The sequence below is a fragment of the Coregonus lavaretus genome (assembly GCF_964263955.1).
Source record: "Coregonus lavaretus genome assembly, contig: HAP1_SCAFFOLD_47, whole genome shotgun sequence".
NCBI classification, from domain to species: Eukaryota; Metazoa; Chordata; class Actinopteri; order Salmoniformes; family Salmonidae; genus Coregonus; species Coregonus lavaretus.
In genome coordinates this window covers 2411497-2438834 of record NW_028161510.1, presented here as the reverse complement: position 1 = coordinate 2438834, position 27338 = coordinate 2411497, and the positions used below count along the sequence as shown (strand labels likewise).

The 27338-nt window shown below is 43.0% G+C and overlaps 3 protein-coding genes across 3 annotated transcripts; all 3 read left to right on the top strand.

The window, feature by feature from the left end:
- Positions 1–409: 409 nt before the first annotated feature.
- On the top strand, positions 410–12595 carry LOC311120522 (uncharacterized protein; the record flags this gene model as incomplete). The annotated part of the gene is made up of 3 exons (XM_084195107.1): positions 410–1245; positions 11035–11383; positions 12589–12595. Exons 1-3 carry the CDS (start codon positions 621–623, stop codon positions 12593–12595), a joined length of 981 nt encoding a protein of 326 aa, XP_084051233.1. The 5' UTR covers positions 410–620.
- On the top strand, positions 2070–5325 carry LOC311120571 (uncharacterized protein). The gene is made up of 2 exons (XM_084195161.1): positions 2070–3451; positions 4008–5325. Exons 1-2 carry the CDS (start codon positions 3294–3296, stop codon positions 4627–4629), a joined length of 780 nt encoding a protein of 259 aa, XP_084051287.1. The 5' UTR covers positions 2070–3293; the 3' UTR covers positions 4630–5325.
- A 696-nt stretch (positions 12596–13291) lies between the features above and the next one.
- LOC311120552 (uncharacterized protein) lies at positions 13292–24846 on the top strand. The gene is made up of 2 exons (XM_084195138.1): positions 13292–14196; positions 23786–24846. The coding sequence occupies exons 1-2, from the start codon at positions 13488–13490 to the stop codon at positions 24535–24537; spliced, it is 1461 nt and encodes a 486-aa protein (XP_084051264.1). The 5' UTR covers positions 13292–13487; the 3' UTR covers positions 24538–24846.
- Positions 24847–27338: the final 2492 nt, after the last annotated feature.

Here is a 27338-nt window from a genome sequence, read left to right as displayed (position 1 = left end):
AATAAAAAATGAAAACCATTATTTAAAAAAATGCCTTAAAGTATTTGTTTTGAGAGTTCTAATGTAACTGTCCCCACTACATCAAAAAATACTTGAATACATGTAATTTCATTCATTACTATGCTATGGAGGACTGCTCCTACTGGCGAGTGCCATATGGCCGACCCGTGGCTTGAAAGCCTCTCAATGGCCAATACATAGCATCTGCAATCCAGGATTCATATACATAATTTCTTATGACATTGTTTGCCAGAATGATATGAATATTTTCCTAAACTGCGTTACCCACTCCAGTCAGCAGATGACGATGTGACTCTTTCAAGTGATGTTTCTTGTTTAGCTACGTGTAATCTCGTGGACGGGACGGGAAGCTTTTTCAACAACATGACTACTCATTAGCTGCCTCGGTATCTTGCTAGAAAACATAAAACCAAAACATCGGGGATCTTGGAACCATTTTGTGAATATTAACCTCAGTGTTTTAGACGCACTGTGTATTTACTCCATTTCGTATATATGTTGTTAGTCAAGCTAGCTGGTTAAGATAGCGTCTAGCCGAGTGCTAGGCTATCGCTAATTAACAAGCAAGCTAGGTAGCTAGCTAGCTAACATCCACAACCATGAGCTCAATAAGCTACTCGCCTCCTACTAAAGAAGAGGTCCGCTGGACGGAGAAAGAAGCTCTGGGACTGAACATTGTCGTGAAAGAGGAAGAGGAGGATATCACAGTGAAAGAGGAGGAGATGACTGTCACAGTCAAAGAAGAAGATAAAGAAGATTTCGGAATGAAAGAAGAAGAGGAGGAGAAAGCTATCACATTGAAAGAAGAAGATGTTACAGTGAAAGGAGAGGAAGAAGGTTTTGGAGTAAATGGGGTGATGGATGTTACAGTGAAAGAAGAGGAAGAAGGTTTTGGAGTAAATGGTGTGATGGATGTTACAGTGAAAGAAGAGGAAGAAGGTTTTGGAGTAAATGGGGTGATGGATGTTACAGTGAAAGAAGAGGATGCCGTTTTTGGAGTGAAAGAGGAGGACATGACTGTCACAGGGAAAGGAGAGGAAGAAGCTTTCAGGGTGAAAGAGGATATTTTAGTGAAGGAAGACGAGGACCTTTTTCAAGTGAAAGAGGAGGAGGAGGAAGAAGTTTTGAGAGTGAAAGAGGAGGGGAATGAAGAGAAGATGACTGTCACAGTGAAAGGGGAGGAGGAGGATGAAGAGGAGGAGACTGGAGATCAGATTAACACCGGTGAGTATTGTCTTAAAAACAGGGGCACAAACTATGCAGTAGTTGAACTAATGTGTGTTTTTAAAGGGGCGAGTTGTTATGTTGGTCTGTACTGTAGGAGTTGTTATGTTGGTCTGTACTGTAGGAGGTGTTATGTTGGTCTGTACTGTAGGAGTTGTTATGTTGGTCTGTACTGTAGGAGTTGTTATGTTGGTCTGTACTGTAGGAGTTGTTATGTTGGTCTGTACTGTAGGAGTTGTTATGTTGGTCTGTACTGTAGGAGTTGTTATGTTGGTCTGTACCAGGGGCGGTGTGTTCAATAGGGCGATATGGGCGACGCACTGCCAAACGGGAAAAGGAAGGGATTTTTTTTCTAATCAATTATATCACGGCAACAGTAGTTATCAGTGTTGTAATCTATCTGCCACAGTGCCACACTGCCACTAAATGTCCAATCAGGCTAAAGTCGTGCTTCAAATGGCTCCCCCCCCTTTTGGGGCGATTTCAGTCAGGTTGAAAATCGCCCAGAAGTCTGTCATAGACTCCCATGTAAAATCTTTTTTTTTCAAATTTCAGAGCTTTCAACAGAATCTCCAAGGGTGTCTGAGGGCTTGCACTTACGCGCTTTCGTCATACGTAACGTAACCATGAACGTAACTAAGAAAAGAGAGGGTAGCAGCCTCAATCAATTCACTACTACTATCAACATGGCTAGGCTTCAGTGCAACTCGATTGTGTCTTTGAAAGAAGTTCCTTTTTGTCGGCGAACAAATGAAGATAAATTGGCAACGAAACAATTAGGACCTCCCAGACCAAATTTAATAATTCAACAGGTTTCTACTAAAGGGGGGAAGTCCTACACCCGAGGATTTTCCAAAAATTGGTATGAACGAAAAACCTGGCTAGCAGGCTGCGATGTAGCTAATGCAGTTTTCTGCTACCCCTGCTTACTCATTCACCCTGAAGGCGGCACTTCAGACAGCACCGCTTGGACAGCGACTGGTGTAACCGACATGCACCATCTTTCAGAAAAGATTAAGAAACATGAGCTGTCAAAGACCCACATGGATAGCTGTTTGAGAATTTCTGCTTTGGGGAGAGTGAATATTGCCACTCAACTGGATGAGGGATACAGGCTAGCTGTCCGCCGCCACAACGATGAGGTTAGCAAGAACCGCCATATCCTCAGCCGGCTAATCCAGTCTGTGAAGTTTTGCGGAGTGTTTGAGTTAGCTTTGCGAGGCAAAGATGAAACTGAGGGCTCCACCAACCCTGGTATTTTTCTTGGACTTGTCAACTTTGTGGCACAATTAGATGAGGTGTTTGATGACCATCTTAAAAATGCTAAAGTTTTCAAGGGCACATCAAAGACCATTCAAAACGAGGTACTGGAGTGTATGCTAGCGGTCACGAGGGAACATATTGTGGAGGAGGTGAAGTCTGCGAACTTCGTAGCTATCCAAGCTGACGAGACCACGGATGTTTCTACACAGACACAGTTGGTGCTTGTGCTGAGGTACATAGATAGCAAGCACAAAGTGCAGGAGCGCTTTTTTGAGTTCCTTCCCATCTCGGAATCAACCTCAGTCTCAATCGCCAGTGTACTTTTGGAGAGACTGAACGGTCTTTTTGCCGATGACGAGAAAGTCAAACTCATTGCGCAAGCTTACGATGGAGCCAGTGTGATGAGGGGAGAGAAGGCTGGTGTGCAGAAAAAGGTGCGTGAGCATTTCAAGAATGCCCATTACGTGCATTGCTATGCGCATCAGCTGAATTTGATCATGCAGCAAGCTACTTCTCGCATCAAAAAAGTGAACATTTTCTTTTCCGATCTGAGCGGGATTACAACTTTTTTTTCCCGGTCACCCAAACGCACCAGCATTCTTGACCAGACTGTTGCATGAAGACTGCCCAGACCTTCATCCACACGGTGGAACTTCAACAGCAGAGTCGTGAACACTGTCTACGAGAATCGAGACGACCTCATAGAATGTTTTGAAGCCATCCGGACGGGTTCATTGGGTTCATTTGACAAGGCCACAGTGAGAGAGGCATCTGGCTACGTGAGGATGCTGCATGATGAAGATTTTATTTTTTTCCTGCGGCTTTTTCACAAAATCATGCCCCACGTCGACATTCTGTACCAGAAGCTACAGAAGAAGGACATCGATGCTGTCTTTATCAAAAGTGCCCTCGACAGCTTCACAAGCAGTGTGCAGGCCATAAGGTAAGATTAAACAATATCATTCAATCTTTCTCAAAGCAGAGCTTTATTTGAAAATGTATGCATGAAAGGAGACTGCATTTGTGTTTGAAATTACATTATTCTTATGGCCTTATGGCCAGTGGTGTAATCTATTTTATGTTATATACTATGTGTACTGTGCAGTGGTGCTCATAAGTGTATGAACACATTCTAAAGTTGACTAAAAAGAGGAATAAAAAAATCTTCTTTTGGAAATTTATCTTAATGACTTAATTAAAAAAGTTGGAAAATCCAACCTTTATGGACACCAATTTTCTTTTCTTTTTTATTCCTCTTTTTAGTCAACTTTAGCATGGGATCATAAGCTTATGAGCACCACTGTATACTGTGCTGAACATCCAGGCTATGTGAGACACAAAGGCTAACTTAAACACTAAAGACTTTATGCATCCCTGCCCATTTTAAGTGGACTGAAATATTTGTACTATACATCATGGATACATTGCATATACCTGTGCATCACATAGACAACAATACTGTACAAAGCCAACAAACACATTGGTCTGTTTGCCTTCAGGGACTCCTCTCAACAGCAGCTGCAAGAAGCAACAGGAGCCAAAAGACCCAGAACAGCTTTGAGAGAAGAGGAGAAGCAGAGGCTGTCTGAAGAGGTCTGCAACACCATCCTGGATCACACCAAAGAAAGGTTCTCTTTCTCTGGCCACCTTGTGAGTGCTACCTTACTGCAAGCAGACATGTTTGAAAGGTACTGCCATTCATTTCCTGATGAGGCTCTGAATGCCACTGTGAATGCATACCCCATGCTGAGCAAGGCAAAGCTCAAGACAGAACTATCTCTGATCTATGAGAATCCTGAATACAAGGGAGGCTGTGGTGCACTGGCACTGTACCAGGTTCTCATGAGCTACAACCTCCAGGAGACGTTCTCTGAGACTGTGACTCTGTTGAACATCCTCATAACTACTCCCATGACAACAGCTGAAGCTGAGAGATGTTTCTCAACTTTGACACGAGTTAAGACATTCCTGCGAAATTCAATGGGCCAGGAACGTCTGAATGCACTGGCCATGCTTTCCATGGAGAGGGAACTAGTCCTCAGCATGCCTGATTTCAATGAGAAAGTCATTGAACACTTTGCTGTATTGAAACAGAGAAGAGAACAGTTTCAGTACAAGTAATGTAGCCTCTCTCTCTCTTTGTCCCTCCCTCCCTGTCTCTTTAACACACACACGCCCAAATCAGTTCACAGTTGATGTTGTTTAAAATAGTTATTTTTCATTTTAAAAAAAAGTAAAACAAACAAAAAAATCTGTTCATGTTCATTTTTACAAATCTATACAATTGGCCAGAATATGGTTGTTCATATTTACAAATCTATACAATTGGCCAGAATATGGTTGTTCATTTTTACAAAGCCATACAGATAGCTGTGTTTACCTTTTCTAGAAATTACTTTCAAATTCTGTTTTCAGGCAAAATGTCTATCACTGTTCATTTTCACAAATCTATACAAGAGGGCAGAATATGGAAGTCTATAAAAATGTCTTATTACCAATAACTTGCATCAATGTTTTCAGTAGCCTCTATCAAAAGCTCCTGCTTGCTTGTTGTGAATTATGCTCAGGTGCACATATTTCCAATTCAACCATGAGGCAAAAAATGTGGTAAAAGCTCTTGTTGATCCTGCAATCTGAACAAATACCAAGATGCTGTATTTTCAGCTGATATTTCATTTGTTTATGGAAATGCATATTGTTTATGCAGTGTTGAGGAATGTGAAAGAACACCCTTGATTATTTTTACTGTGATAACTTATTTTGATTTTGTAAGCCAACACTTTTGAGATCAGTCAATAAATGCTTCTGGTATTGACTTATATGCTGCCCCTGTCTTCATGTTGTTGCTGGACATATCTTTTTAAAAATGTGTGTAGGTCACCTAAATCATCAGAAAAATTGCCCCCCCTGAGAATTTTTTCAGGAGCCGCCACTGGTCTGTACTGTAGGAGTTGTTATGTTGGTCTGTACTGTAGGAGTTGTTATGTTGGTCTGTACTGTAGGAGTTGTTATGTTGGTCTGTACTGTAGGAGTTGTTATGTTGTTCAGTACTGTAGGAGTTGTTATGTTGGTCTGTACTGTAGGAGTTGTTATGTTGGTCTGTACTGTAGGAGTTGTTATGTTGGTCTGTACTGTAGGAGTTGTTATGTTGGTCTGTACTGTAGGAGTTGTTATGTTGGTCTGTACTGTAGGAGTTGTTATGTTGGTCTGTACTGTAGGAGTTGTTATGTTGGTCTGTACTGTAGGAGTTGTTATGTTGGTCTGTACTGTAGGAGATGTTATGTTGGTCTGTACTGTAGGAGTTGTTATGTTGGTCTGTACTGTAGGAGTTGTTATGTTGGTCTGTACTGTAGGAGATGTTATGTTGGTCTGTACTGTAGGAGTTGTTATGTTGGTCTGTACTGTAGGAGTTGTTATGTTGGTCTGTACTGTAGGAGTTGTTAAAGACTGGGGGCCACCAACAAAACGTTAACAATGAAAAACAGTGTCTCTACAGGGAGAGGAAGAAAGGCCAGATTAGAGAAAAGGCCTGGAATATAAAAAATGCAGAGAGGAAATGCAATGCCAGATCAGCCAAGCCTGAGGCAGTCGAGAGGAGATGAGGAAATGGAAAATCCAAGGAGGAGGCTGTAGTTGTTTAACTTGCACGTAATGACAGACATCTCTTTCTGTAGCGCTTTGTTCAATACTCAACATCCCATAAGAACCACACGTTTTGAATGACGCATTTTAGGAATGACCCAAACAACTTAATAATCATTTCAAAATAACGAAATATGTGGGTCATTCCACTAAACCGGTACGATGTTTTACGGTGGCGTATTGCTGCCACTGAGATTTTTTATATATAATTATTATGAGATAAGATCACGTTATTCTGAAATAATTCAGTAAATGAATGATAACATTACTAGGAAAAAGTTCTCGTTATTATGAGAAAGATCGTGTTATAATTAGAAAGATGTCGTTATTGCGAAATAATCCAGTTGCACTTTATTATGAGAAAGAGCCTTCATTATGCTGAAACGTCAGCATTAGCTACTGGCAAGCTTGGCTTCCTCTCAAGCACAGGTTGACATTATGGCCGGTTTGTTTGAGTTGATCAACTTTTATTTTCTCATCGGTTTGAGGCATTGAGAGATATTCATGTAATTGAGCAATATGGATGGTGTTGTCAATAGTTGACATACATTGCGGAGAAATATCGGACCTCCTTGACATAGCGTTATTCCTTCTTGATCAACTGGGACAACGTGAAGCATCATGGATACAATCTAATACATCTTAAATGCATCAAAGTGGGATATGCGGTGATCCAAAATACAGTCAGACGTTTAGTGTAACAGAGACGCAGGAATCACATTCGACTACGTCTTTACAGGAACCTAGGTCCGATTTTTTTGTGGCACGTTAACTCCTATGATAAGCTGAAGCCATATGGCATTTGTAATAATAAGTTTAGGAGATAGGTTAAAGGGTTAAGGTTAGGGTGAGGGGAAGGGTTAGCTAACATGCTAAGTAGTTGCAAAGTAGCTAAAAAATAGTAAGTAGTTGAAAAGGTTCTAATTAGCTAAAATGCTAAAGTTGTCCATGATGAGATTCGAACTCGCAACCTTTGGTTTGCTAGACATTCATGTTATACGACCAATCATTCTACTTTTGTTTGTGCCTTAAGTAACCAGACCATACATAGCATATCATTCTAATTTGAGTGTCCCGGATTTACATTTACTATGTTACGTTTTGTCTATGAGACCAGGCTGGGTGAAGGGATTAAAGAGGATGATAGCAGTGTGATGATTGTCAGGTGTTATACAAATTCGACAGTCACAAGATGGGGACGTTAAATAGGACTATGGCACATCAAGGGAACTGTAGCCTTCTGTACAGATGTGTTAAATGTTAACTGAAATCTGGACACTGATTGTAGGTCTATAACCTCTCACATAGCCTTAATAATAACTCCTGCAGAATTAAGCATTTCTTGCAGTAAAATGATACACCAAATGTAGGCTAAATTCTTACTCGGGAACAGGAGTGGAGAAATATTATTTCTTTATTTCAACATCTTGAGAGAATGCGAATGCACAATTAGATACCACCTGTAGAGGCGCTATCTTTATCAGCATCATAAAAGCTGATGAGTATTTCAAGCACATAAAATATGCATCCTAGCCGAACTGCAATCTTAGCAGAAACATGTTGGGTCGTTTTCACAGCTTTCTATGTCCTTACAACCGGTCAAACTGATGGCATTTGGAAATGATGCAGATAAAATCTTTCCCGTTTTAAATTTTTTTATTGCATTTTCTCCCAAGTCCCTAAACGTCTTTGCTCCGCGAAAGAAGCAGAGATGACAGAGAAAACGTTACCGATTCAAACTAGATTGAAGCATTCATTCTATCGATGAGCATATTTCCTATATTAGCGAGTTAGGGTCGTGTACGTGCCTCAGATGTCCACTTTATCACATATAATCAGGCTGTTGCGGTTGCGGTTGCGGATGGGTTATTTGCAATTGCGGGTGAACAATCAGCTGACCCGCGCACCACTAGCCACCATACTATTCAGCTTCTACATCTGCGTAGAGGAAATTATTATCTGTAAGAAGTAAGAGAAAACATATCTGGTTATTTTTTTACAATTATTGTTTTGACATTGTTTGCGAGAATTGTTTTTGTTTGTTAAACTGTGTTTCCCACTCCAGTCAGCAGATGGCGATGTGAGTCTTTCAGGTGATGATTCTTGCGTGACGTAAAATTTAGTGGACGGGACGCTTCTTCTTCAACAACAACAACAACAACAACCACCATCTCGGTAACTTGCTAGCAAACATAAAACCAAAACATTGAAGCTATTTGGACCATTTTTGTGTATATTAACCTCAGTGTTTTAAACACACTGTATATGTATGTACTAGTTAACCTAAACATAGGTGATTTGATGATGTTGAAGTTGAAATGGTGCTGGAATAGTGGAGGCAGCTCCTGTTTTCTTTGCGACTGTCAATATACACTACCGTTCAAAAGTTTGGGTCACTTAGAAATGTCCTTGTTTTCGAAAGAAAAGCATTTTTTTTGTCCATTAAAATAACATCAAATTGATCAGAAATACAGTGTAGACAATCATGTTGTAAATGGCTATTGTAGCTGGAAACGGCTGATTTTTTTAAATGGAATATCTACATAGTTGTACAGAGGCCCATTATCAGCAACCATCAGTCCTGTGTTCCAATGGCACGTAGAAAAAGCCATATCTCAGACTGCCCATCTTAATCTTTTATTTTTATTGGCCAGTCTGAGATATGGCTTTGTCTTTGCAACTCTGCCTAGAAGGTCAGCATCCCAGAGTCGCCTATTCACTGTTTACTTTGAGACTGGTGTTTTGCGGGTACTATTTAATGAAGCTGCCAGTTGAGGACCTGTGAGGCGTCTGTTTCTCAAACTAGACACTCTAATGTATTTGTCCTCTTGCTCAGTTGTGCACCGGGGCCTCCCACTCCTCTTAGAGCCAGTTTGCGCTTTTCTGTGAAGGGAGTAGTACACGGCGTTGTACGAGATCTTCAGTTTCTTGGCAATTTCTCACATGGAATATAGCCTTCATTTCTCAGAACAAGAATAGACTGACGAGTTTCAGAAGAAAGTTATTTGTTTCTGGCCAGTTTGAGCCTGTAATCGAACCCACAATTGCTGATGCTCCAGATACTCAACGAGTCTCAAGAAGGCCAGTTTTATTGCTTCTTTAATCAGCACAACAGTTTTCAGCTGTGCTAACATAATTGCAAAAGGGTTTTCTAATGATTAATTAGCCTTTTAAAATGATAAACTTGGATTAGCAAACACAACGTGCCATTGGAACACAGGACTGATGGTTGCTGATAATGGGCCTCTGTACGCCTATATAGATATTCCATAAAAAATCAGCCGTTTCAAGCTACAATAGCCATTTACAACATTAACAATGTCTACACTGTTATTTCTGATCAATTTGATGTTATTTTCATGGACCAAAAAAATTGCTTTTCTTTCTAAAGTAAGGACATTTCTAAGTGACCCCAAACTTTTGAACGGTAGTGTACCTTGTATAATAATGACTAATAAACAACTCCAAGGGGGGCTCTATAAAATCTGGGATTTTTTCCCCCAAATAATGTTTTCTTACAGATTTCTTTTTGAGTGTAATTCCCCTTTAATTGTGCATCTGGCCCTTTAATTAATTTAATTGTGCATCTGGCCCTTTAATTAATTTAATTGTGCATCTGGCCCTTTAATTAATTTAATTGTGCATCTGGCCCGTTATTTAATTTAATTGCCCGTCTAACGAGTGAGGAATGTGCCATCTAATGTGCTGGTCTAGCGATGGTTCTGTACTGCTGTTTCTCATTTCATGGCAGAGTTTGCAAATACCAAATAATAGTTACTCATGATATGCTTCTGCCAGGTAAGCCTACTTGCACTTAACATTTCATTGAGAAGGTTTTGGTGAAAGTATTTCAACCTTCTCAATTAAACGTTAAGTGCACGTAGGCTTACAGTTGTCACGTCAACTTGCTACACACGGAGTGATAGAGAAACGCCCTCACTACACAGACAGACTGGGGCAATATTGCTGGATATTAATTGGCAGATATTGTGTTAAGTTTGGCTTTTTAAGCCTATAGTGGCTAACCAGGGGTGGAAAATGTCAATGTTGCGTTGATTAGATGGTAGCTGGGAGCTTGCGGTGTCAGATACTTGTGAGATTTGTTTATGACAGTTTGCGATGGAACACATGAAAAATTGCATTTACTTTCGGAATTGTTTGGCGAGCTATGAGCTGTTGGAGACCCCTGCATCAGATATTTCTTTTATATTTGGAGTTTGCTCAGGAGGTAGAGGCAGAGGTCCTCAAAGTTGACCCTTTCTGCATACCCCACCCTACCATGAGACATCCATATCTTGGTCATTGATCAAGACAAAAGTTTGATTTTGATATTATTCGAAAATCTTACAAATAGGATTGAAGCTCTGCGTCATTCGTTTTTAAAATCTGAATGGTGTTATTAGGTCCTTAATATTTTAGCTGTAAGGTAAGACAGACTGAGCTGATGGAACTCTGCTACCGCATCATCTATCCTATAATTACAACCAACTCATGTCTGATTTCATGACATTTTGGTTGACATTTTCAGTTTCTTTTCAAATGATGAAGAGGACCGAATCAAGAACATGCCTGATCATTTTGTTCATTTGATCATTCTGGATTTAAAATTTTTTGTAAAAAATTGATGACCTCCGGTTATTGAGGGATCTAGTCTGTATTAAACCTATTAAAGAAGGCAGTTTGATCATGTGGAGGTTTCATTCAGGGCTCGAATCCACACAGCGTCTCAGAGTAAGAGTGCTGTACTAGCATCAGTATTGACTTTTATATAATAATGAATTAGATTGTATGGACCTGATCCTAGATCAACATCCCTACTATGAGACGCTTTGTGAATATGGGCCCAGGTCTCTCTGTTGACTAAATACTGTCTGTCTTTGGCAGGAGAGAGACTAGACTCTCACTCTGATAGAGGGAAGAGTCCTTCAGGGGAACCAGACCAAGAGACGTCCAAACCAGCAAGACGACACCAGTGCTCCCAGTGTCAAACTAGTTTTTCCTCCTCAGGGACCCTGAAATCACATGAGAGAATACACACGGGACAGAAGCCTTACCAATGCTCCCAATGTGGAAAGGGTTTTCGCTGGTCAGGGCAACGGAAAAAGCATGAGAAAATACACACAGGAGAAAATCCTTACCACTGCTCTCAATGTGGAAAGAGGTTTACCACTTCAGGGACCCTGAAAGATCATGCAAGAATACATACAGGAGAGAAGCCCTACCACTGCTCCCAGTGTGAAAATAGTTTTACCCGGTTATCGGGCCTGAAATCACATGAGAGGACGCACACAGGAGAGAAGCCTTACCACTGCTCCCAGTGTGGAAAGTGTTTTACCACATCAGTGTCCCTGAAAAACCATGAGCAAACACATTCTGTAGAAAAGCCTTTTCACTGTTCAAATTGTGAAAAGTGTTTTACGAATTTAGAGTACCTGAAAAGGCATGAGAAAAGACATACACGGGAGAAGCCTTTTCACTGCTCCCACTGTGGAATGAAATTTACCTGGTTTCAGCAACTGAAGGAGCATGGAAGAATCCACACCGGAGAGAAACGTTATGAATGCTCCCAGTGTGGAAAGATATTTACCCAGTTGGGGCACCTGAAAGACCATGAGATAACACACACAGGAAAGAGGCCGTACCACTGCTCCCAGTGTGGAAAGGAATATAACACGTCAAATGGACTTAAAGTTCATGAGAAAACGCACATGCTGCTCCCACACTTGTCTCATATTTTTGACTGAGAAATTGTGCTTTTGTTTAACGGCACATTAAATCAAATTGTATAAAGCGCATTCCAAAAGACATTTGTATGTTTTTTTATTTAAACACCTGAACTGAATATGGAGGATGTCAGTTTGAAAGTAGAGTTTGTCCGTTTGAATGTAGATACTGTAGTGTCGAGATAACGATGCTAATTATGCTGTGATGACAAGAAATCCGCTGACACTGTCCTTGATTATAATGGTTTATTACATCAAAGATTTCAGCGTCAATTTACAGACTCCTGCAGACATCTGGAGAACAACTGACCCAATCTCTAATATGTTATATTCTCCCCGTCCTTTGTTTCAACCATGGTATTTATAATATGTAACATAATATGGGTGGTTTTCCCACAGACCAATCCCAGGCCTCCACATAACAGACTTCCTCTGTTTTAGGGGGCCCCTATAGTAATGCTTTCCAGATGCTTCCGCAAGCTGAGTCAACTTCCTCTAACACACCATTTGCAAACGTCAGCAAAGTCATAAACTGTTTAGATACTACAATACTCTGTGATTAAATTATCATTTTCAAACTCTGTGTTTTCTTTCTGTGTGTGTGTTTATCTGCGTGTCATTCCTCGAGCACTACACATCATCAAGTGTCTATCTGCTGTTTTCTCCATTGTTTATATTTGTGTTGGTGGCTCATGCTGACATTTGTATCTTACAGAGTGTGACTTTAAGGGAATAGATTTTGTCTTTAAAGGGGCAATCTGCTATTGCTACATCCATTTTCAAATGAATGATATACAGTTGTGGCCGATACTGTAAGTGCCTTTGAACGGGGTGTGGTAGTACGTGCCAGGCGCACTGGTTTGTGTCAATAACTATTTTGGAAGCGATATAATTGCATTTATTCATGTCTACATTCGTTTTTGACACATTTATTCAATTACAGACACCTTAATGCATACTTTTAAATTATATTCTGTGAGCTAATCATACAAATAAAAAATGAAAACCATTATTTAAAAAAATGCCTTAAAGTATTTGTTTTGAGAGTTCTAATGTAACTGTCCCCACTACATCAAAAAATACTTGAATACATGTAATTTCATTCATTACTATGCTATGGAGGACTGCTCCTACTGGCGAGTGCCATATGGCCGACCCGTGGCTTGAAAGCCTCTCAATGGCCAATACATAGCATCTGCAATCCAGGATTCATATACATAATTTCTTATGACATTGTTTGCCAGAATGATATGAATATTTTCCTAAACTGCGTTACCCACTCCAGTCAGCAGATGACGATGTGACTCTTTCAAGTGATGTTTCTTGTTTAGCTACGTGTAATCTAGTGGACGGGACGGGAAGCTTTTTCAACAACAACATAACTACTCATTAGCCGCCTCGGTATCTTGCTAGAAAACATAAAACCAAAACATCGGGGATCTTGGAACCATTTTGTGAATATTAACCTCAGTGTTTTAGACGCACTGTGTATTTACTCCATTTCTTATATATGTTGTTAGTCAAGCTAGCTGGTTAAGATAGCGTCTAGCCGAGTGCTAGGCTATCGCTAATTAACAAGCAAGCTAGGTAGCTAGCTAGCTAACATCCACAACCATGAGCTCAATAAGCTACTCACCCCCTACTAAAGAAGAGGTCCGCTGGACGGAGAAAGAAGCTCTGGGACTGAAAATTGTTGTGAAAGAGGAAGAGGAGGATATCACAGTGAAAGAGGAGGAGATGACTGTTACAGTCAAAGAAGAAGATAAAGAAGCTTTCGGAATGAAAGAAGAAGAGGAGGAGAAAGCTATCACATTGAAAGAAGAAGATGATGATGTTACAGTGAAAGGAGAGGAAGAAGGTTTTGGAGTAAATGGGGTGATGGATGTTACAGTGAAAGAAGAGGAAGAAGGTTTTGGAGTAAATGGGGTGATGGATGTTACAGTGAAAGAAGAGGAAGAAGGTTTTGGAGTAAATGGGGTGATGGATGTTACAGTGAAAGAAGAGGAAGAAGGTTTTGGAGTAAATAGGGTGATGGATGTTACAGTGAAAAAAGAGGAAGAAGGTTTTGGAGTAAATGGGGTGATGGATGTTACAGTGAAAGAAGAGGATGCCGTTTTTGGAGTGAAAGAGGAGGAGGAGGACATGACTGTCACAGGGAAAGGAGAGGAAGAAGCTTTCACGGTGAAAGAGGATGTTTTAGTGAAGGAAGACAAGTACCTTTTTCAAGTGAAAGAGGAGGAGGAAGAAAATATGACTGTCACAGTGAAAGAGGAGAAGGAGGATGACGAAGAGGAGGAGGAGACTGGAGATCAGATTAACACCAGTGAGTATTGTCTTTAAAACAGGGGCACAAACTATGCAGTTCTTGAACTAATGTGTGGTTTTAAAGGGGCATTCTACTGAAGTTGTATACTTCAATATGTTGGTCTGTACTGTAGGAGTTGTTATGTTGGTCTGTACTGTAGGAGTTGTTATGTTGGTCTGTACTGTAGGAGTTGTTATGTTGGTCTGTACTGTAGGAGTTGTTATGTTGGTCTGTACTGTAGGAGTTGTTATGTTGGTCTGTACTGTAGGAGTTGTTATGTTGGTCTGTGCTGTAGGAGTTGTAATGTTGGTCTGTGCTGTAGGAGTTGTTATGTTGGTCTGTACTGTAGGAGTTGTTATGTTGGTCTGTGCTGTAGGAGTTGTAATGTTGGTCTGTACTGTAGGAGTTGTTATGTTGGTCTGTACTGTAGGAGTTGTTATGTTGGTCTGTACTGTAGGAGTTGTAATGTTGGTCTGTACTGTAGGAGTTGTTATGTTGGTCTGTACTGTAGGAGTTGTTATGTTGGTCTGTACTGTAGGAGTTGTTATGTTGGTCTGTACTGTAGGAGTTGTTATGTTGTTCTGTACTGTAGGAGTTGTTATGTTGGTCTGTACTGTAGGAGTTGTTATGTTGGTCTGTACTGTAGGAGTTGTTATGTTGGTCTGTACTGTAGGAGTTGTTATGTTGGTCTGTACTGTAGGAGTTGTTATGTTGGTCTGTATTGTAGGAGTTGTTATGTTGGTCTGTACTGTAGGAGTTGTTATGTTGGTCTGTACTGTAGGAGTTGTTATGTTGGTCTGTACTGTAGGAGTTGTTATGTTGGTCTGTACTGTAGGAGTTGTTATGTTGGTCTGTACTGTAGGAGTTGTTATGTTGGTCTGTACTGTAGGAGTTGTTATGTTGGTCTGTACTGTAGGAGTTGTTATGTTGGTCTGTACTGTAGGAGTTGTTATGTTGGTCTGTACTGTAGGAGTTGTTATGTTGGTCTGTACTGTAGGAGTTGTTATGTTGGTCTGTACTGTAGGAGTTGTTAAAGACTGGGGGCCACCAGCAAAATGTTAACTATGAAAAACAGCGTCTCTATAAATCAATTCAAATTGTATTTGTCACATACGTGTGTTTATCAGATATTATAGCGGGTGTAGTGAAATGCTTGTGCTTCTAGCTCCGACAGTGCAGTAATATCTAACAAGTAATATCTAACAATTTCACAACATATACCCAATACACACAAAACTAGTAAGGAATGGAATTTAAGAAAATATACATATATGGACAAGCACTGAGAGCGGCATGGACTAAGATACAGTAGAATATTATAGAATAGAATGCAGTATATACATATGAGATGAGTAGTGCAAGATATGTAAACATTATTAAAGTGACTAGTGTTCCATTTCCTAAAGTGGCCAGTTATTTCAATAGGCAGCAGCAGCCTCTAATGTGCTAGTGATGGCTATTTAACAGTCTGATGGCCTTGAGATAGAAGCTGTTTTTCATTCTCTCTGTCCCAGTTTTGATGCACCTGTACTGACCTCGCCTTCTGGATGATAGCGGGGTGAACAGGCAGTGGCTCGGGTGGTTATTGTCCTTAATGATCTTTTTGGCCTCCGTGTGATATCGGGTGCTGTATGTGTCTTGGAGGGCGGGTAGTTTGCCCCCGGTAATGCGTTCGGCAGGTCGCACCACCCTCTGGAGAGCCCTGCGATTGCGGGCGGTGCAGTTGCCGTACCAGACGGTGATACAGCCCGACAGGATGCTCTCAATTGTGCATCTGTAAAAGTTTGTGAGGGTTTTAGGTGCCAAACCAAATTTCTTCAGCCTCCTGAGGTTGAAGAGGCACTGTTGTGCTTTCTTCACCACACTGTCTGCGTGGGTGGACCATTTCAGTTTGTCGGTGATGTGTACGCGAAGGAACTTAAAGCTTTCCACCTTCTCCACTGCGGTCCCGTCGATGTGGATAGGGGGGGGCACCCTCTGCTGTTTCCTGCAGTCCACGATCATCTCCTTTGTTTTGTTGACGTTGCGTGACCGCAGTGGAGAAGGTGGAGAGCACATACAGCACCACACTCCCAGAGCCCTCACCTCCTCCCTGTAGGCGGTCTCGTCATTGTTGGTAATCAAGCCTACTACTGTTATGTCGTCTGCAAACTTGATGATTGAGTTGGAGGCGTGCTTGGCCACGTAGTCATGGGTGAACAGGGAGTACAGGAGGGGGCTGAGCACGCACCCTTGTGGGGCTCCAGTGTTGAGGATCAGCGAAGTGGAGATGTTGTTTCCTACCTTCACCACCTGGGGGCGGCCCGTCATGAAGTCCAGGACCCAGTTGCACAGGGCGGGGTTCAGACCCAGGGCCTTGAGCTTAATGATGAGCTTGGAGGGTACTATGGTGTTGAATGCTGAGCTATAGTCAATGAACAACATTCTTACATAGGTATTTATCTTGTCCAGGTGGGATAGGGCAGTGTGCAGTGTGATGGCAATTGCATCGTCTGTGGATCTATTGGTGCGGTAAGCAAATTGAAGTGGGTCTAGGGTGACAGGTAAGGTAGAGGTGATATGATCTTTGACTAGTCTCTCAAAGCACTTCATGATGACAGAGGTGAGTGCTACAGGGCGATAGTCATTTAGTTCAGTTACCTTTGCTTTCTTGGGTACAGGAACAATGGTGGCCACCTTGAAGCATGTGGGAACAGCAGACTGGGAAAGGGAAAGATTGAATATGTCCATAAACACACCAGACAGCTGGTCTGCGCTAGGGATGCTGTATGGGCCGGCGGCGGTGTCGGCGACATGGCTGGTTTTCCTTTTGTAGTCCGTGATTGTCTGTAGAGCCTGCCACATACGTCTTGTGTCTGAGCCGTTGAATTGCGTCTCCACTTTGTCTCTATACTCTATATTGATGTTTTGCCAGTTCAATTGCCTTGTGGAGTGAGTAGCTGCACTCTTTGGGAGAGGAAGAAAGCCCAGATTAGAGAAAAGGCCTGGAATATAAAAAATGCAGAGAGGAAATGCAATGCCAGATCAGCCAAGCCTGAGGCAGTCGAGAGGAGATGAGGAAATGGAAAATCCAAAGAGGAGGCTGTAGTTGTTTAACTTGCACGTAATGACAGACATCTCTTTCTGTAGCGCTTTGTTCAATCTCAACATCCCATGAGAAAAAACATGTTTTGAAGCTCTATGTTGTTTGTTTTTTAAATCTCAATGGAGTTATTCGGTCTTTAGTTATAAAGTCATGTCTTACTTCATGGCATTTGGTTGAAATCTTGCCTTTCAGTTTCTTTTCAAATGATGAAGAGGAAAGAGTCAAGACAGGGAAGGATCATTTTGATCTGGATTAAATGTTCTATTGAAACTGGCCACAGGTTATTTCATTTAAGCAGTAAGGCACTCAAACCCGTGGATTATCGTGAATAACACACAACTAAGGGCTGTTCGTAGCCCTTTACACCCGTACCCGTGGACGGATTGAAAATGGCAGAATTGGACACTGATAAGCGCCTAAATTGAAACACAGTGGCTGTACAGTAACACAGGAGACATCAGAGCTCAGGGTCTGTACAGTAACACAGGAGACATCAGAGCTCAGGGTCTGTACAGTAACACAGGAGACATCAGAGCTCAGGGTCTGTACAGTAACACAGGAGACATCAGAGCTCAGGGTCTGTACAGTAACACAGGAGACATCAGAGCTCAGGGTCTGTACAGTAACACAGGAGACATCAGAGCTCAGGGTCTGTACAGTAACACAGAAGACATCAGAGCTCAGGGTCTGTACAGTAACACAGGAGACATCAGAGCTCAGGGTCTGTACAGTAACACAGAAGACATCAGAGCTCAGGGTCTGTACAGTAACACAGGAGACATCAGAGCTCAGGGTCTGTACAGTAACACAGAAGACATCAGAGCTCAGGGTCTGTACAGTAACACAGAAGACATCAGAGCTCAGGGTCTGTACAGTAACACAGGAGACGTCAGAGCTCAGGGTCTGTACAGTAACACAGGAGACATCAGAGCTCAGGGTCTGTACAGTAACACAGAAGACATCAGAGCTCAGGGTCTGTACAGTAACACAGAAGACATCAGAGCTCAGGGTCTGGACAGTAACACAGAAGACATCAGAGCTCAGAGTCTGTACAGTAACACAGAAAACATCAGAGCTCAGGGTCTGTACAGTAACACAGAAGACATCAGAGCTCAGGGTCTGTACAGTAACACAGAAGACATCAGAGCTCAGGGTCTGTACAGTAACACAGAAGCCATCAGAGCTCAGGGTCTGTACAGTAACACAGAAGCCATCAGAGCTCAGGGTCTGTACAGTAACACAGAAGACATCAGAGCTCAGGGTCTGTACAGTAACACAGGAGACATCAGAGCTCAGGGTCTGTACAGTAACACAGAAGACATCAGAGCTCAGGGTCTGTACAGTAACACAGAAGACATCAGAGCTCAGGGTCTGTACAGTAACACAGGAGACATCAGAGCTCAGGGTCTGTACAGTAACACAGAAGACATCAGAGCTCAGGGTCTGTACAGTAACACAGAAGACATCAGAGCTCAGGGTCTGTACAGTAACACAGGAGACATCAGAGCTCAGGGTCTGTACAGTAACACAGGAGACATCAGAGCTCAGGGTCTGTACAGTAACACAGGAGACATCAGAGCTCAGGGTCTGTACAGTAACACAGGAGACATCAGAGCTCAGGGTCTGTACAGTAACACAGGAGACATCAGAGCTCAGGGTCTCCGGCTTCACAGCGCTGTATGAGTTTTGACCGACAGCCATTATTCTGAACTTGAGCACCGCACAACAAGAAGTTGCCTCCATCCCTCCCACTGATTGGGCAACTTTAGCAAATGTTTTGTTGTCTTGAGTGAAGGAAATACTGTAAACTAAGAGGGCTCGATATATTTTGAAAGACGAGACGTTGAGGATTATAATAAATACCGCTTCGATGTCATACAAGCAAAACCAAACACCCGTGGGTCCAAATGTGCACTTCGCATGTCATTTCCACATCATATAAACCTCATGTCACATACAGTGTAAATGTTCAGGATCACTAGGTTTGATGTACAGTTACAAGATGACATGGCGTCATACCCTGGGTTGTTCTGAACAGAATGAGCCTATGGGTTGTCCTGAACAGAATGAGCCTATGGGTTGTCCTGAACAGAATGAGCCTATGGTTGTTGTATTGTGAAGAACATGTTCCGCAGACCACACACTTGAATGCACTCATGACTCCATTCTATGCGCACCAAATTACGATCTGCTTCTCTGAATTGCCTTGTGAAAGCCTGACACTGTAAGATCACATTTGATCATTTAGCATCTAGTCATGTTGGCAATAGAACAAGCTTTCAAATTATACCCACCTGACCCAGATTGTGATTTATAATGGACCGTTTTTGGATTGCATAAACAACAACAGTAATTCAAATCAAACTGTTTTAGTCACATGCTTGGTAAACAACAGGTGTAGACTAACAGTGAAATGCTTACCCTTCCCAACAATGCAGAGAGACATTTTTTCAAATAATAGAAAAATAATAACACGAGGAATAAATCCACAACGAGTAAAGATAACTTGGTTATATACACTGGGTACCAGTACTGAGTCGATGTGCAGTGATACGAGGTAGATATGTACATATAGGTAGGGATAAAGTGACTAGGCAACAGGATAGATAATAGACAGTAACAGGAGCGTATGTGTTGAGTCAAAAGAGTAAATGCAGATAGTCCGGGTAGCTAGTGGTTAACTATTTAACTAACTATTTATGGCTTGGGGGTAGAAGCTGTTCAGGGTCCTGTTGGTTCCAGACTTGGTCCATTGGTACCGCTTGCCGTGCGGTAGCAGAAAGAACAGTCTATGACTTGGGTGGCTGGAGTCTTTGACAATTTTTAGGGCCTTCCTCTGACACCGCCTGGTATAGAGGTCCTGGATGGCAGGGAGTTCGGCCCCAGTGATGTACTGGGCCGTACGCACTACCCTCTGTAGCGTGTACCCTCTATTTAATTGTGTAAAGGCAGGATGCAGGGCTGTGTTCCAAACAAAACAACTACAAAGTGTTCTTGCTTTAGTTCCTCAACGGAACAGCTAGGAGAGCTCAAAAAAGCTCCTTATAGTTGAAGAGTTCTTTGAGTAATAAAATGCATTGAAACATCACACTCAAACGCTTGTAATTTCTTTGCTTTATGTTGTACCTACACCAAATTCAGATTTGGAGTAGGTATAATGTATGCACTCACTAACTGTAAGTCTGCTAAATGACTAAAATGTAAAATATATAAAGTACAGTAAATGTAAAATGCACATGAAATCAACAGTGTAATTTACATTTACGTAATTTAGCAGATGCTCTTATCCAGAGCGACTTACAAATTGGTGTATTCAACTTATGATAGCCAGTGGGACAACCACTTTTTAAAATATTTAATTTTTTGAGGGGGGGAGGGGTAGAATGATTACTATTATACTATTCCAGGTATTCCTTAAAGAGGTAGGGTTTCAAGTGTCTCCGGAAGGTGGTCAGTGACTCTGCTGTCCTGGCGTCGTGGGGGAGCTTGTTCCACCATTGTGGTGCCAGAGCAGCGAATAGCTTTGACTGGGCTTAGCGGGAACTGTGCTTCCGTAGAGGTAGGGGGGCTAGCAGGCCAGAGGTGGATGAACGTAGTGCCCTCGTTTGGGTGTAGGGTCTGATCAGAGCCTGACGGTAAGGAGGTGCCGTTCCCCTCACAGCTCCGTAGGCAAGCACCATGGTCTTGTAGTAGAGACAAGCCTCAACTGGAAGCCAGTGGAGTGTGCGGAGCAGTGGGGTGACATGAGAGAACTTGGGAAGGTTGAAGACCAGACGGGCTGCAGCGTTCTGCAGCGTTCTGGATAAGTTGTAGGGGTTTAATGGCACAGGCAGGGAGCCCAGCCAACAGCGAGTTGCAGTAATCCAGACGGGAGATGACAAGTGCCTGGATTAGGACCTGTGCCGCTTTCTGTGTAAGGTAGGGTCGTACTCTGCGAATGTTGTAGAGCATGAACCTGCAGGATCGGGTCACCGCTTTGATGTTAGCAGAGAACGACAGGGTGTTGTCCATGGTCACGCCAAGGTTCTTTGCACTCTGGGAAGAGGACACAATGGAGTTGTCAACCGTGATGGCGAGATCATGGAGTGGGCAGTCCTGCCCCGGGAGGAAGAGCAGCTCTGTCTTGCCGAGGTTCAGCTTGAGGTGGTGATCCGACATCCACACTGATATGTCTGCCAGAGATGCGATTCGCCACCTGGTTATCAGAAGGGGGAAAGGAGAAAATTAATTGTGTGTCGTCTGCGTAGCAATGATAGGAGAGACCATGGGAGGATATGACAGCCAAGTGACTTGGTGTATAGAGAGAATAGGAGAGGGCCTAGAACTGAGCCCTGGGGGACACCAGTCGTGAGAGCACGTGGTGCGGAGACAGATTCTCGCCACGCCACCTGGTAGGAGCAACCTGTCATGTAGGACGCAATCCAAGAGTGAGCAGCACCGGAGATGCCCAACTCGGAGAGGGTGGAGAGGAGGATCTGATGGTTCACAGTATCAAAGGCAGCAGATAGGTCTAGAAGGATAAGAGCAGAGGAGAGAGTGTTAGCAGCAGAAACAGAGGAAGAGAATGTAGAGAGGAGGGAGTGAAAAGATGACAGGTCCGCAGGGAGTCTAGTTTTCCTCCATTTCCGCTCAGCTGCCCGGAGCCCTGATCTGTGAGCTCGCAATGAGTCGTCAAGCCATGGAGCAGGAGGGGAGGACCGAGCCGGCCGGGAGGATAGGGGACATAGAGAGTCAAAAGATGCAGAAAGGGAGGAGAGGAGGGTTGAAGAAGCAGAATCAGGAGATCGGAGGGAGAAGGATTTAGCAGAGGGAAGAGATGATAGGATGGAAGAGGAGAGAGTAGCGGGGGAGAGAGAGCGAAGGTTGCGACGGCACATTACCATTTGAGTAGGGGAAGAGTGAGTAGTGTTGGAAGAGAGCGAGAGAGAAAAGGATACAAAGTAGTGGTCGGAGACTTGGAGGGGAGATGCAGTGAGATTAGTAGAAGAACAGCATCTAGTAAAGATGAGGTCAAGCGTATGAGCCTTGTGAGTAGGGGGGGGGGGGGGGGGGGTGAGAGGGTGAGGTCAAAAGAGGAAAGGAGTGGAAAGAAGGAGGCAGAGAGAAATGTGTAAAAGGCAGACGTAGGGAGGTTAAAGTCACCCAGACCTGTGAGGGGTGAGCCATCCTCAGGAAAGGAACTTGTCAATCTCATTGATGAACTCTCCAAGGGAACCTGGAGGGCGATAAATGATAAGGATGTTAAGCTTGAATGGGCTAGTGACTGTGACAGCATGGAATTCAAATGAGGAGATATGTCCACTTGGGAGAGATGAGGATTCCTGTGCCACTGCCGCGCTGACCAGATGCTCTCGGGGTATGCGAGAACACATGATCAGACGAGGAAAGAGCAGTAGGAGTAGCAGTGTTTTCTGTGGTAATCCATGTTTCCGTCAGCGCCAAGAAGTCGAGGGACTGGAGGGTAGCATAGGCTGAGATGAACTCTGCCTTGTTGGCCGCAGAACGGCAGTTCCAGAGGCTGCCGGAGACCTGGAACTCCACGTGTGTCAGGTGAAATGTTGTCCTCACCTTTAGTCTAATAACTGTTCCCTTTTAATCGCTACCATGGTTATGAACTCCTGAGTGACGCAGTGGTCTAAGGCACTGCATCGCAGTGCTAACTGTGCCACTAGAGATCCTGGTTCGAATCCAGGCTCTGTCGCAGCCGGCCGCGACCGGGAGACTCATGGGCAGCGCACAATTGGCCCAGCGTCGTCCAGGGTAGGGGAGGGAATGGCCGGCAGGGATGTAGCTCAGTTGATAGAGCATGGCGTTTGCAACGCCAGGGTTGTGGGTTCGATTCCCACGGGGGCCAGTATAAAAAAATATGTATTCACTAACTGTAAGTCGCTCTGGATAAGAGCGTCTGCTAAATGACTAAAAATGTAAAATGTAAAAATGTTATGCCTTCCATATTTCTTCTTAAGAAACTTTTCAATGTAGCCCTATCCATAAAGACCAATTCCCACATGTGTAAGGGGTTAAGCATGACGTGGAGAGAGGAGTGCCAGGAAACCTTTAAGAGTGTGTTATTCATAGTAATCCACAGGGTTGAGTGACTTGTTGCATTTTTTAAAGGTTATTATTATATTCTTTCTAAATTGCAACATTGTTGAAGAGGTCGGAGAGGCAGATACTGTAACAAGGTTGATATAAATCCCCTCTGTTACAAACTAAATGTTAGACTGGAAGCATGGGGTAAAAATGTCCATATGATTTTTTTTCAGTGGAGATTTGTTTATAAATTGCCTGGCTGGGCTGTGGGGCAGTGGATGTGTAGGGATAATTCAAATGGAACTGTTAACAGGTATGACCAGTGGATTATCGTGCATAACTAACAGCTATCAACCAATCAGCATCCAGGATCCAAACTAACCATTTTATATTTAGGGATCTAGTCTGGATTAAACCTCATAGACAGTTTTATCATGTGAAGATTTTATTCAGGTCTCTCTGTTTAACCAAATACTCTGTCTTTGACAGGAGAGAGACCAGACTCTCATTCTGACAGTGGGAAGAGTCCTTCAGAGGAACCAGACCCAGAGACATCCAAACCAGCAAGACCACACCAATGCTCCCAGTGTGGAAAGAGATTTATCCGCATAGGGCATCTGAAAGAACATAAGAGAACACACACAGGGGAGAAGCCTTATCACTGCTCCCAGTGTGGAAAGGGTTTTGGACAGTCAGGGTATCTAAAAGTGCATAAAAGAAAACACACTGGAGAGAAGCCGTATCAATGCTCCCAGTGTGAAAATACATTTTTCTCATCAGGGAACCTGAAATCACATGAGAGAACACATTCTGTAGAGAGGCCTTTCGAATGCTCTCAGTGTGGAAAGAGATTTATTCAGTCATCGCATCTGAAAGATCATCAGAGAATACACACAGGAGAAAAACCGTTCCAATGCTCTCAGTGTGGAAAGGGTTTTACCTGGGTAGGGAGCCTGAAAGCACATGAGATGAAACACACCGGAGAGAAGCCTTTTCAGTGCTCACAGTGTGGAAAAAGTTTTACCCGGTTAGGGAACTTAAAAACTCATGAGATGACACACACAGGAGAGAAGCCTTTCCACTGCTCCCTGTGTGGAAAAAGTTTTAGCCATTTATGGAACCTGAAAATGCATGAGAAGACACACAAAGGAGAGAAGCCTCACCTCTGCTCCCATTGTGGAAAGGGTTTTGTTCAGTTAGTGCACCTAAAAAAACATCTAAGGACACACACAGGAGAGTAGCCTCACATCTGCTCCCAGTGTGGAAAGGGTTTTGTTCAGTTAAGTGGCCTGAAAGAGCACAAGAGAGAATACATACAGATCTTAAGAAGCAGGAGACATACCATAGGAGCAGGGAAAGCTTCATTCCGGCAGGACAGATGTAGGCTGAACAGTGGGACATAGGACAGATGAAGGCTGCTGAACAGTAGGACATAGGACAGATGTACTGATTTTCCAGTGTTTTCCGTACAGCATGTATTATAGTGTATTGTGTTTGACTTCACAAAATGAATTTCTATGTAAATGGACAATAAAGTATATCGTTTTTGGAATTGGAATTACTTTCTGAATTGAAATGGAATTGACCCCAACCCTAGTTTTGACTGTTTGTGCACCATTAAATCTAATTGTACATATGAAATCATACTCGAAAATAGGCCTACATTTGTTTAGATTTTTTTTATCTCGAGACATGATCATATCTAACAGACCTGGGTTCAAATACTAGTTCAGGTATTTCAATTACTTTTCAATAAATTTCTAAACAAGTATTTAGATTACCTTTATTTGAAAAAAAACAAGTAGTTGAAAATTGGAATGCATTTGAAAATACCATTTGGAAAGTATTGGCATGTATTTACAATTACTTCAAATACATAACGTTTTAAGTATCTGAAATACAGTATTTTCAAATAAATATTTGAATTATTTGGATGTATTTGAAAATAGTTGTGAATGTACTTAGTAGTTTCATTTTAAGTAACAAACAACTTAACATGTACAGGTCTTATTTCACTCTGTAATCACAATATGCAGCCCATACTTTACATTGGTGTTTCATGAAAGAGGACAAGATGCCATGTTACATTTAGAAAACATCAGGGTGTCAAAAAGCTTGTCAGTCATTGAGCAGCGATCTGGTCTGAAGATACAGAGAAGCCACTCCACAGCGGTTGGGGATGCTGGGACATGTAGGTACTCAGCTGTGGAGGATGCTGGGACATGTAGGTAGGCAGTGGGGGATGCTGGGACATGTAGGTAGGCAGTGGGGGATGCTGGGACATGGAGTAAGCAGTGGGGGATGCGGGGACATGGAGTAAGCAGTGGGGGATGCTGGGACATGTAGGTAAGCAGTGGGGGATGCTGGGACAAGGAGTAAGCAGTGGGGGATGCTGGGACATGTAGGTAAGCAGTGGGGGATGCTGGGACATGGAGTAAGCAGTGGGGGATGCTGGGACATGTAGGTACTCAGCAGCAACTCAGCTCAGTGTTGGTATGTGTGACTGTGTATTCCAGGATTTCAGAGGATCAGTAGTAGATGGAAGATATGGGGTGATGATGCCCTCCTCAATGTCTTTACATTTGCATTTACATTTACGTCATTTAGCAGACGCTCTTATCCAGAGCGACTTACAAATTGGTGCATTCACCTTATAGCCAGTGGGATAACCACTTTACAATGTTTTTTTTTTTTTAAATTTTAAAAAAAAAATTGGGGGGGGGTTGGGGTAAGGGGGGGTTGAAGGATTACTTCATCCTATCCCAGGTATTCCTTAAAGAGGTGGGGTTTCAAATGTCTCCGGAAGGTGGTGAGTGACTCCGCTGTCCTGGCGTCGTGAGGGAGCTTGTTCCGCCATTGGGGTGCCAGAGCAGCGAACAGTTTTGACTGGGCTGAGCGGGAACTATGCTTCCGCAGAGGTAGGGGAGCCAGCAGGCCAGAGGTGGATGAACGCAATGCCCTCGTTTGGGTGTAGGGACTGATCAGAGCCTGAAGGTACGGAGGTGCCGTTCCCCTCACAGCTCCGTAGGCAGCTCCGTAGGCAAGCACCAGTCTTTGTTGTTTGGAGTACATGCAGCTGTGCTTGGTTGTGCCGTGAAACCAAACAGTCAACATTTCTTTGCTGGTGGTGGGGTTAAGGTTCAAGGTGGATCAACTGAAGTTGAAGTTGCCCGTCGTTTGGTGCTACGCAGATCCGGTGGCGAGCGCGAGACGGAGGAGACCCTGTCTGTCCTTTTGAGTTTTGATGCAGAGTGTTTGCCGGATAAAGTCATGCTAGAGTATATAAGTTATCCCGTGAGAGCTTTTGTTTCCCGAACCCACTACGGTGTTCCAGGTGCCAAGTTTATGGTCATGTTGCAGCAGTATGCAGGAGGGAGATTCCGAGGTGTGCGAAGTGTGCAGGAGGGCATGGGACAAAAGAGTGTGTCGTTTCGGTGGGAAAAAGTGGTGTTACAATCGTGGGGGGTGGCCATGTTGCCAGGGATCAGAAATGGCCTGTGCAAGTGAGACAGATGAAAGTTTCCAGGGTGAGAGCAGTGCAGAAAGTGTCATACGCTGAGGCAGTGAGGGAAGTAGAGGATGCTGGGAAAAGCGTTAAGGGAGACTGAGAGGATCCCTGTGAGTAGCAGGCCAGTACAGAGGGACCGGAACGGTCTGTGCTTTAGTAAGGTAGGCTTCTTGGCAGTTTATTGCTGTGGTCATTATTTGTATCGTACAGATTGAAAATAAATCCCAGAAGATTGACTTGGAAGTAGCTACAGCAGAGAAGTTATTGATATCAGAGATTTTAGTTCCAGACTCCCAGGCCAACAGCCTGCTGTAGGATCTGATGGGGATAGTAGTGTATATAGGGTTAGATGGGGATAGTAGTGGATATAGGGTTAGATGGGGATAGTAGTGGATATATAGGGTTAGATGGGGATAGTAGTGGATATAGGGTTAGATGGGGATAGTAGTGGATATAGGGTTAGATGGGGATAGTAGTGGATATAGGGTTAGATGGGGATAGTAGTGGATATAGGGTTAGATGGGGATAGTAGTG